This window comes from Amaranthus tricolor, chromosome 5 (assembly GCF_026212465.1).
Source record: "Amaranthus tricolor cultivar Red isolate AtriRed21 chromosome 5, ASM2621246v1, whole genome shotgun sequence".
NCBI lineage: Eukaryota > Viridiplantae > Streptophyta > Magnoliopsida > Caryophyllales > Amaranthaceae > Amaranthus > Amaranthus tricolor.
Genome location: NC_080051.1, coordinates 19,882,038 through 19,894,346, shown reverse-complemented (window position 1 = coordinate 19,894,346; position 12,309 = coordinate 19,882,038). Strand labels below are relative to the sequence as shown.

The 12,309-nt window shown below is 27.9% G+C and overlaps 1 protein-coding gene across 1 annotated transcript; it reads left to right on the top strand.

Moving 5' to 3' along the window:
• Positions 1–5,502: 5,502 nt before the first annotated feature.
• Positions 5,503–11,728, top strand: LOC130812560 (trans-cinnamate 4-monooxygenase). The gene is made up of 3 exons (XM_057678072.1): positions 5,503–6,546; positions 9,614–9,747; positions 10,972–11,728. Exons 1-3 carry the CDS (start codon positions 5,762–5,764, stop codon positions 11,565–11,567), a joined length of 1,515 nt encoding a protein of 504 aa, XP_057534055.1. The 5' UTR covers positions 5,503–5,761; the 3' UTR covers positions 11,568–11,728.
• Positions 11,729–12,309: the final 581 nt, after the last annotated feature.

Here is a 12,309-nt window from a genome sequence, read left to right as displayed (position 1 = left end):
TTTATTTAAGTCCATATATGGTCACGAAAATCCATATAAATTTTTGTACATGTATCTACTATTTATATACGTGTCTCATAAAATTTTCATGTCCAAAAGATGTTATTTAGTATTTATTTTATATTTTACCGTTTTCTAACTTACCGATTATTAATGAGCGAGTAGAAATTATTAAGGTCCTTAAACGTCAACAAAATCTTCCAAAAATTTTATCAATTTTACTTACTTTCCATATGAGTATGTGATAAAATTTTCAAGTCAATATACCTTTATTTGGTAATTATTTTATATTTTATTATTTTACAATTTACTGATAAACAATTTAACGATTACTCAAAAAACATAAAAAATTCCAAAATAAATATATTCTGGCCAAATCTTGTTGGACACATTATAATATATTTTTATTAATTATTTTTATTGATGAAAAGTTTATCTAGTACCATGTTTTATAATAAGAGTATTTAACACCTTAAAATCCATTAAAATATCAATTTAATGAATAATTTCAACAAAAAAAAAATATCCAAGAGATTTTCTTAACATATAGTTACTGGAAATTACTTTTAAAATAAATTTCAAATATTTTCAAAGTTCATATAATCATTTCAATCACAATAAATTTCACAAAGTAGTGTTAAACATGCCTTTAAACATACAACAATTCATAAAATCAACATGCATGATGCCCACAATAATAATATATGTAATAAATTATTCCATACTCAAAATTATCATTTTGACATTATTTTTCAAGATTTAAGAACTTATCTTTGGAAATTGTATTTATACACATACTTTTCCAACTTGTTCTTAAATCCTTTAAAAATCACCCTATGTGACATACTTCGACTCCAAGCCTATATAATTATTCCGTATGCTCCTACGCGCTCTTAGAAGTGGTTCCAACTTCGGGTCTTTACCTTTCAAGTCTCAACTCCAACTCTTCAACTAAACATATTGCATTCATCTAAAAATCAATAATAATTTTAGATTTCTAACATGCACTTAACTTTTCTTAGTTGGAGTTGTTAAAGTAATTCTTGTGATGATTTTAACATATTTGGAGTATACTTATTATGTTGAGCAACATACTTAATCAAGTTCCATAATTTTATTTAAATCCTTAAAGTAAGAAAATTTATAAGTTTGTGGAAATACATTTTCTTAGTTTCCAACTTTAATAGGTTTATACAAGTGATGACTTTTCCTCTTTTTAGTCATAAAATATATCTTTATAACATACTTGATTTATGAGAAAGATTTCACACAAAAATCCGTTTTATATGTACTTGTTCTAGTATAAGTTGTAACAACAAAGTTCGTAAACTTGAATTTATAATCCCTTGTAAGAATGCTCCAAAGTGATATGGATAGAGTATAATAAAATGAATAATGTTTTTATGAAGTTTTTATGTTCATAAACTTCATACAAATAGTCTTTTGTAAGTGTTTTTGTTGGAGGTAATTAGAAATGACCTTGTATGTGTTTATATGAATATCTTGAGGAGTATATGATGATTTTATTAATCTGAACAACAACTATTATGCTTCAGTGAGATTTTGAGGTAGAAAACATATAGGACTTGTAGAGGTATTTGAGGAAAGTTGTTTGAATGAGTTTGTGAGTGTATTAAGTGACAATTTATGAGTGAAATGAAAATGATGGAAGGGATGATTTGCTACAGAAAAAATTATATTTTTTGGCCCTTGTATTTGGTCTTTGCATGCATGTAATGATGTCTAACATTGACTAGGACAAGAGGGGGTCTTGGGTAGAACATTTAGCTTGTGTGTGTAAGTGAATAAAGAGCATGCAATGGAGGAAAATAGGGTAGTTATAGTTGGTTGGTTTTAGTTGTTGGGAGGTGATCTTTGTCCGCAATTTGATCTATTATAGTGTAGGAAAGGTTTATCTAAGATAGTTTAAGGTTTGGGTAAAAATTGTTGTACATGTAACTAGTTATGTAACATGTACTTCATGTTTAAAAATCACTTGTATATGTGTATGAAATATTTAATTTACTCCCGTCATGGTTAAATAATATGCTCGGGTAATAGTTAAAATTTTCTCGAACTGTTATGGGTAATTGCTCAACTTTAAGTTTTACGTTACTTGTTACGATTCATAACCACGTTACGAATTAACAAGTTTCTAATCATCGTAGAAATTTTTCAAATTATTACTATCACTAATTAAATTATAATTAGTAACGAACATATATATATATATATATATATATATATATATATATATGTATATATATATATATATATGTATATATATATATATATGTGTATATATATATATATATGTGTATATATATATATATGTGTATATATATATATATATATATATATATATATATATATATATATATATATATATATATATATATATATATATATATATATATATATATATATATATATATATAAGGATACTATGTTATAAATTAAGAACATTTTAAAAATTATTTCATAGTTATCGTTCTGTGTATTATAGTTACTTTTACAATTATGTGTTTTTGGCTCAATCGTGACCATAGTTTTTTATTTTCGTAGAATCAAGGGTGTAGAGTCCTTCTTACCCTTCTCATTTTCAACCCCTTCTCAATGGATCCCTTCCCTATATATATATATATATATATATATATATATATATATATATATATATTTATATATATATATATATATATATATATATATATATATATATATATATATATATATATATATATATATATATATATATATATATATATATATAAGAAAATTAGGCGCTAAAAACGACTAATGAAATCTCATAATAATGCGATTGTTTCACATTGGTAAGTTTACTGTTATCCAAAGTAATTATTTTATTAAAATATATAGTATATATATACTTATCTTAAACAAAATAGTATATTTTTCTTGCATCATTCTTTAAAAATTTAATTTATATATATCTTCATACTAAACTCCATGCATTGCACGAGCTTCTAAACTAGTATTTTGTATAAAAATATAATGTGCAAAATTTTTTTTATATTTGATATTTTGTTTGTTTCATTATATAAAAAGATTTTAAATAAATATTTAATTAATTTTATATTTTACGTTATTTACCATGAATATATCAAAAGTATAGTATTTAATTGACAATTTTTCTAATTTAGTTTATTGATTGAAAAACTAAGAAATTCGTGCATTTGCAGAAACATATACTCGCTAGTTATTAATAGTTCTATTATTTGATAGCAGAAAACACATCATGCTATTCTATGAAAGTTCTATTTTTTGATATTTTAGCCATTTTGTATAATTTTCTTATTTGAAATTGAATTTCATCAACTTTTTTAATTTTATCCACACATTTAATTTTGTTTTAATTAATCTACAAAATTCAATTTTTCATTTCATTTAAAATCCTAGAAGTATATTATTAGGTATGATAAAAAATATTACAACTACTTGTACGTACACTTCCTAAAATTCACATCATTCCTATTATAGGTAACATTTATTTATTCAAGTATTTAATTAAAATTACTAAAACGTCCTTTTAATCTAAACCTAATCTAGTCAAACCTACATGGGCCATGATTTGTGACCCTATTACTCATTATGTTAAATTATTAAAACTAACCCTCCTACTATTCCTAAGACCTCTTAGTAAATCATTTTTTACCCTAAACTTACATTTATTACTGTTACTCTACCAAATTTTACACTCAACCCTTACCTTATTCAGTTCATCAAATACCGACTGATAATTTCCTATGATTCATCTTACAAACTGTTAATTCTGTTTTTATTTAGTTATCATTTGTTCATTGATTTTTGTTTCTGGTTTAACTTGAGTATCGGAAGGATTTTTCAGGAAACTAACCCGGGTAAGATTAACATTGTATTGGGGGAATTAAAATGGCTTCTCAAACAGACAGTTGTCCCCAATAACTCTTCATATTCAGCCATTTTAAATATCTTTTGCATTTTCAAGTTTTATCACCGAAACAATTTGTATTTCATGTAATTTAAGATACACTATAAAAGGTATTTTTGTTACTTTTATTGAAGATTGCGTACCTGTATTTTTTAATTTTCTGTACAATTGAATTAAAAACAATATCTTGTAATAAAAAACATTTATACATCAATTCCATTGATATAATAATTGTGTTTAAAGAACTAATGGAGAAAAGGAGAACCTTTTTAAAGCCCACCAACCCGCACATCTACCCCCTTCCGCAATTCCATTGTTTCGTTAGGCAGCCACGTCAATGCATTCATACCCATTCCCATCACCTACACTCCCCCTAATAACTCCGTTACTATTAACGGTGTTAACTTTCCTAGGTCAATTCACTAACAAATTTAACTCAACCACGGTTCTTAGTCTTCTTACTTTCCCGATTCCCCCTTTCACCCACCCCACTTTCCCGTCTCCCCTCACCTAACTAATATTTTTTTTCCTTTTTTAAAATCTACAAGTACAAGATAGATTTAGGTGAGACTCTAGCTTTATCGACTAAAGTTTTAATAGTTTATTATGAGTTATTTGATTAAAAACGCCATATATATTGAATTGTATAATATATTGCTTCTTTGTTTCTTTTATATGTCTCATTTGTTTTTTTATTACTATTTATTAATCACTTTTAGTTTATATTTTATTTTTAATTCATATATTAATATATAAAGGGTGTTTGGTAAATGATTGATAGTTAGTAGTTGATGACTGATTTTTTTAACTGATTTGACCAGCTAATTTAAAACCCGCTATTATAAGCAACTTGTTCAAAACCAGCTTATTCGTATCAATAAGCTATTTCAACCAGCTAATTCATCAAACACTAGCATTGTCTGGTTCAACCATCAAACTCTCTATTTATATCAAAATAAGCTAAAATTGCTAAATAAGCTAATTTGTCAAACACCCCCATAGTCAAATGATATCTTGTTTGATTCGTCTCAACATAAGATTCTATTATATTTAGTTTTTATAATTTTAAATCATACAAAATTATCGCTATTAAGTATTAAATTAATATATTGACAAACGTACTAGAAGCAAATGGGACATTTAAAATGAAACAGAGAAAGTACATAAAAAAAATAACCAAATTAATTCGGCACACATATTGATGGGTAATTGATCTTTTTTATGCTATTATCAGGAATTTTTAGTTAAACAATTTAGAATTCATGTATATTAATTATTCTTACATTTTTGTTCATCAATGATCAATAAAAAAAATTTCAACTATAATATCATTCTGAATTTTTGGTAAATTAAATACGAAAAAATTCAACGGTTAATTTGTGTAAAAGTTTAAATTTCTAAAACTAAATTCTAAAACATAAAATAATAAAATTTATAGAGAAAAATAAAATTTTGAAAACCATAAAAAGTTAAAAAGAAAAACAATTTCTTTTTATTGATTTTACTCCCATAAGTTGGGGAAACAATATGGCCAACTAGTTCACATTACCTTTTTTTTCATTCATTAAAATCAAACTATACTAGAGATGCAAACACCAATGCCAAACTACAATAACACATTAAACTCTAATTTCATTTTTCTTCAACTTAAATAAAAATTGTTAAAAACAAGAAATTTTATTTTATACAAACTTGCTCTTTTCAATCCATTAATTGGCTACTCATCCCTGTCCCCACCACTCTTAACTATTCTCTATAAAACCCATCACATTCCTCAAACCAATTTCAACGTCAGACACTAAATTCACCCCTCTGTTTTTCCGATCCATTAAAATGGATCTCCTCCTCCTCCAAAAAGCCTTATACGCAATCTTCTTCGCCATTATCATAGCAGTCACAATTTCTAAGCTCAAAGGTCGCAAGTTCAAACTCCCACCGGGTCCAATCCCCGTACCCATATTCGGTAACTGGTTACAAGTCGGCGATGATTTAAACCACAGAAACCTAACCGATCTAGCCAAAAAATTCGGCGACATTTTCCTTTTACGTATGGGACAGAGAAACCTTGTGGTCGTCTCTTCCCCCGACCTCGCTAAAGATGTTCTTCATACACAAGGTGTCGAATTCGGATCTCGGACCCGAAACGTCGTATTCGATATCTTTACCGGAAAAGGTCAAGATATGGTGTTCACCGTATACGGCGAACACTGGCGGAAAATGCGACGGATCATGACCGTTCCATTTTTCACCAACAAAGTGGTGCAACAAAACAGATTGGGTTGGGAAGCTGAAGCTGCGGCGGTTGTAGAAGATGTTAAGAAGAATCCGTTTGCTGCGACGGATGGAATTGTTTTGAGAAGACGATTACAGTTAATGATGTATAATAATATGTACAGGATTATGTTTAATCGGAGATTTGAGAGTGAAGATGATCCTCTGTTTAATAAGCTTAAGGCCTTGAATGGCGAAAGGAGTAGATTGGCTCAGAGTTTTGAGTATAATTATGGTGATTTTATCCCTGTTTTGAGACCGTTTCTTAGAGGTTATTTGAAATTGTGCAAAGAAGTTAAAGATAGGAGGTTGCAGCTCTTTAAGGAGTACTTTGTTGACGAACGCAAGTAAGTTTTCTTTGTCTCGCTTTTTAATGACTTTTGATAATACTATTTATGGTTCGAAAATTACGTATCATAAGCTAAAATTAAAATACTAATTATTAATTATTTAATTTGATTGACACATAAGTAAGTTTTAATTAAAATATAGAAAAATAAATTTTTTAATTTATTTTAATGCGTATTTTTGTGTCTTGTAATACACGTTTAAAAGTTTAATCAATATTATTGTACTCAATGTATCTTGTTTATACGAAATTATGATTAAGGACCGAAGACGATAACCTATTAAAATGGACTCTATAAGTTATTAAATTTTTTATATTTTGTGTTTAGGAGATTAAAATAAATATATAAGTACTAGTATGAATATGAATGAAAATTAAGTTGGAAAGTGTGGGACGGCAAAGTAGAATTTGTAGGATGCTCAATTGGATATTTTTATTATTAGAAAGAAAATGATTATGGTTGTTTATTTAAGAAAAAGAAAAATGTAAAGGGCTCCCTAGCTTTATCGTTGGATAACAACATAACATGTCATTGTCTCATTGTCTCATTGTCATAGGAGATTGAATATACTGGTTTCGTCTAATTTTGTTTTTTCACGCAAATCAATAAACTGATATTATTATATTTCTAATTATGTATAATAAAAAATTATAAAAATTTTAATATTACTAATCTTTATAATGAAACGAATCAAACGAAATCTCACTTGATTAGTTTTAACTTATAGATTAAAAATTAATCACAAATTAAGAGTGATAAAACAATAGTGTTATTTTGCTTAATGTTACAACTAATATGAAACGAATAAAGTAAGTAATTTTATCTTTATTATATATCTATGGTTAGTGATAATTACAAAGAGATTAGTTTCAATTGATTTTTATACTAAATATCATCTATAATTCTATAGTTTTATACTTCTATAAAAAATGATATTTGAATGAATGTTTAGAATAAGTATTATTGTATTAATAAAGTCGGCCAGAAAAAAAAAAGATTGAAATGGGGTTAGGATCTTAATTGGATATTAGTATCAAGTTAAGTGTATGATTGTAAATCAGAAATGAAGGAAGTGACATTTTTGACCTTGTTCGGGAAAATATTGCTCTTAAGTAGAGGTTTTGATAGTTTCTCTATGTTTTAACTAACTTCTTTTGGGTTCAACCAAACGATTATGTTTACTAACTAAAATTGAATTTAATCAATCAAAATTAATACTTAATTAAAAATTTAGTTGTTTTCATATTAGAGATTTACGGCCGATCTCTTGAGAGATTATCTCTTTGAGAGACATTTCTCAGGCCCAACTCATTAAACCTTAATGTCCACTTACTGTATCTTTAATGCTTACTTACAGTATACTTAATGCTCATTGATTACTTAAAATGCCTACTTATAATATTCTTAAGGCCTATCAAAAAATTTAGCCTACTAGCCTACTTATCATTTTTTAATGTCTATTTACAATATCTTTAATGCCTACGTAGAATATACTTAATGTCCACCGATAAATACTTACAAGTTACAATATTCTTAATGCCTATCGAAAAACTTATTCTATATTTTCTTTTTTGGGCCAACCCAATTAAAGATCATAAGAATTTGTGAATAAATATTTATAAAAATAAAAAAAAGAATTTTGATAGGATATTATAGGTGTTACTTTTTTTTTTTAAAAAGGTCATTCTAAGTTCTTATTTCTAATCATAAATGATTTCAATTGAAATGAGATGGAGATAGTATTAACAGTAAGAAAGTACTCAAAATTTCAACGTTTTATATATTATACTTCATATATTTCGATTTCGGTGATTTGATATAATAAAAAAATCATATGTTCATATACTATTGCTAATTGTATAAATAAGATAGTTAAGATCACATTTCTGTCATGTGCATTGTCCACCTTATTATGACCAAAGATTCTTTATATAGTGGACATTGTTAACTCACATGAACATCTTGGGTACGGTCATGTTATAGTTAGACTCAAAATCGTGTCTATGTATTTTATTGGATATTGGATATTTACACGTTATTTTGGTATTTTATTGGATATTTGAGACTTAAATTGGTTGCGTACTTTTTTCCTGTCCTCTTCCTTGAGAGATATGGGTAGGTTTGTCAGATACCTTCATTTCCAAATCCTGATTTTATATAGTATATTGGGTTGATGATTATAATTATGATATGACAATTTATCTTTTGATTTTTTAGTTTTAATTTACAATTTTTTTAATATTTTGTTTATCTCAATATTCACTTTCATTGATAATTTTTTTATATTTTGTAATTTATAAATTAAAACATTATCAAATAATTTTTAAAATTTATATTTTTTATATTTCTCAGCCTATTTTACAATTAAAAAATTTTATATAGACAAGTGGTGAAGTGGGACACTAGGTGAGTAGGATGATAGGGAGGACGTGCACAATAAGTGATATATTTATCATTCCGTGTTAGGTAGGCTAGGTAGCCCGTCTAACTTGTATAAAAATATGTTTTGGTGTTATGAATAATGATGACAAATAACTTAAGCCACTTCTTTTATAAGTAGTGATCTCGGTCTTTTGGAGTAAGTTTGGTTGAAAAGGTTGATATCGTGGAATAGTATTGGAAATTTTGTGTATTACTCATTTGTGCTCTTTAAGTTTATTGTCTTTTTCCATACATTTTAAATAGAAAAAAATATCTCTTTTAGTTTTATTTTGATGGTTAGTTTAATTAGAATAAATGTTGAAAGATTAATGGAGAGAAAAATTTATACATAAAGCTTTATAATTATATAAACTTTAGAATATATTTATGTAAAATGTTGTTAGATTTATCTTGATATATGTATAAATAAAATGTATAGAAAAATAAGACTTGAATTGTACTAATATACTATTGAAAAAACAAATATAACAAACAAAATAAAATGGAAAAATTTTTATTTTTTAGTAATAAAAGTATATTGGCTATTTTTTTGTTCTATTTATTTGGTTCTGGAAATAGATTAAGTAGGAGATTTAATATTCGGTGGATGAAAGCTTAATGGGGATAGTGTTGACACGTGCAGGAAGCTAGCTAGTACAAAGGGAGCAAGCAACAATGAGCTTAAATGCGCCATTGATCATATCTTGGAGGCTCAAGATAAGGGTGAAATTAATGAGGATAATGTTCTTTACATTGTTGAGAACATTAACGTCGCTGGTATGTCCTTTAGGATCATTTTTCTTTATTACCATCTTATTTTTCACTTAATTAAATTTTATTAATAAAAGGCGAAATAGAAATAATATTAATCTCTAATATTGTACATATAAATAAGTTACTTAAGAAAATTCGTAAAAATTATATTTTTTGTGTCATTGAAAATTTTATTTTTCTTATAATTTAGAGTAAATGTCTTATTTAGTAATAGCTTTAGTATCAAAATAAGAAAGGGACTACAATAAAAATATGTTCAAATCTATTTTTATAAATTATGAAAAAGTAAAATAAGACAAAGATAAAACCACCATAAAAAGATGTTTACATGTACAAATTAAATAGAAGACTACAATAAAAAGGAGTCCATAAATATTAAAAATTTATTACTAAAAATAAAAATAAAACAATTAGAATGAAATAACCTTAAATAGATGATTAATATTAAAAAGGAGTATTTTAATAATGGGATATAGAAGTATTAGGTTATTTGGGGTCCACAAATATGTTGGTCAAGTTTCATGGGTTGACATATTCAACCAGGTAATAAAAGATTAAGTTTGGTGGTGAATGGGTGGCTCACCACACTCTTACTACTTCTCATCGCGGGGATGAATTATGATACGAATTGCTCACCCTTTTTTTTTTGTTAAATGCTACTTTCATTTTCATTTTTAATTCCTTCTTTTGGCCAATTGGTTATAAAACATAACTTGTAAATTTGTTTTAAGTTTATAATACTCCAACTTGTGAGTTGTGAGTGTTTCATTTGTGGTTTTTTTATAATATAATATAATAATATAAATTGTGATTGAGCATGAAGTTGGATTTGTCTTGCGTGTAAAGGAGGCCACCAATTTTGAATTATCAACTCCACTTTCAAAAGACGTTATTATAAAATAATAATCCGTCAGTCATGAGATGATATCGTAGCTTACGGTTTTCTCATTCACCCTTGTAACAGAGATTTGATTTTCACTACCTACATTCTTTCCTCCTTATTTAGAGGAACTTCTCCAACCTTCGAAATAAAATAGAGTACATAATTTACTTTTTTTGGCGTACTTTCTTCATTGTGTAATGATAGATTGTTTCGCTAATCTAAACCTACACCGATGAAATTTTTTGTACATGTTACAAAGACTAATTACAATAATAATGCATTGAATGTTGTTATTAAAGCTACTATATAGAAGTATTAATCGAAATGAATTTGATTTTATGCAGCAATTGAGACAACATTATGGTCAATCGAGTGGGGTATTGCAGAATTAGTGAACCATCCAGAAATCCAAAGAAAAGTCAGAGAAGAAATGGACACAGTTCTAGGAAAAGGACACCAAATTACTGAACCAGACACTATCAAATTGCCATACCTACAAGCAGTCATCAAGGAAACTCTAAGGTTACGAATGGCCATACCTCTTCTTGTCCCCCACATGAATTTACATGATGCCAAGCTCGGAGGTTATGACATTCCTGCCGAGAGCAAGATCCTAGTGAACGCGTGGTGGTTAGCTAACAACCCTGCCAACTGGAAGAACCCCCAAGAGTTCAGGCCCGAGAGGTTCTTGGAGGAGGAGTCTAAGGTCGAAACCAATGGAAATGATTTCCGATACCTTCCCTTTGGGGCGGGGCGAAGGAGTTGCCCTGGTATCATCCTTGCACTTCCTATTCTCGGCATTACCATTGGTCGTTTGGTTCAAAACTTCGAGCTCTTGCCACCTCCTGGACAGTCTAAGATTGACACCACTGAGAAGGGTGGGCAATTCAGCCTGCACATTCTAAAGCACTCCACCATCGTACTTAAGCCCAGGAACTAAGTAACATAATCTTTTTGCTCTGCTCTGATCTGATCTTTATACCTTCTCGTGTTTTCTAAGGAAATCTTGTTTCTTTACTACTACTATCAATATTGTTATTTAATTATTTTGGTTACGAACAATGTACTTCACCTGAGTTTTTAAGCATAAAGTTACAACGATTTGTTTTTGGTCTTATTTTTTTTACTTTCTAGCCTTACTCTCTTAAGAGATCAAAACTACTTTAAGGTGGTAGGATGATGGATGATAGTGGTCGTGGTCTGATTGATTTGATCAATTTGTTTGAAGAGGAAGATTCAATCATTCATTGATAAAATGGTTTAGTTTAGTCTTGACTGAATTTTGGCCGTCAAGTTCTTATTTCCAAGAAACACTTAATTATAGAACCTTTGTACACAAGAGGGGTGGTGAATTATATTTTCTGTTATGTAAAAATCTACTTAAATTTTACTTATAAAACTTCACCATATGATATGCATAAGAAGAGTTAGGAGGAAATTAAGTAACAATAAGATAATGAGTAGAAAGAACACAATTTACAAATAAATACTTCTACGAAATATGTGATTGCTCAATTCTGACATATAACAACTATAACTAGGGATGGGGTCCAATTATGAGATCTTGCGGAGATCTTGCGGATTCGGGTTCAGTTTCAGGTCCAAGGCCTTTAGATCCAAACCCGACCCAAATCCTCTCTGTACCTATTTACGACCCAGATCCGATACACTCGTCTTAGACC

Coding starts and splice junctions, on each gene's coding strand:
- LOC130812560 (XM_057678072.1), top strand. CDS start 5,762: ATGGATCTCCTCCTCCTCCAAAAAGCCTTATACGCAATCTTCTTCGCC. Junction 6,547..9,613: donor TACTTTGTTGACGAACGCAA/GTAAGTTTTCTT, acceptor TGACACGTGCAG/GAAGCTAGCTAGTACAAAGG. Junction 9,748..10,971: donor TGAGAACATTAACGTCGCTG/GTATGTCCTTTA, acceptor GATTTTATGCAG/CAATTGAGACAACATTATGG.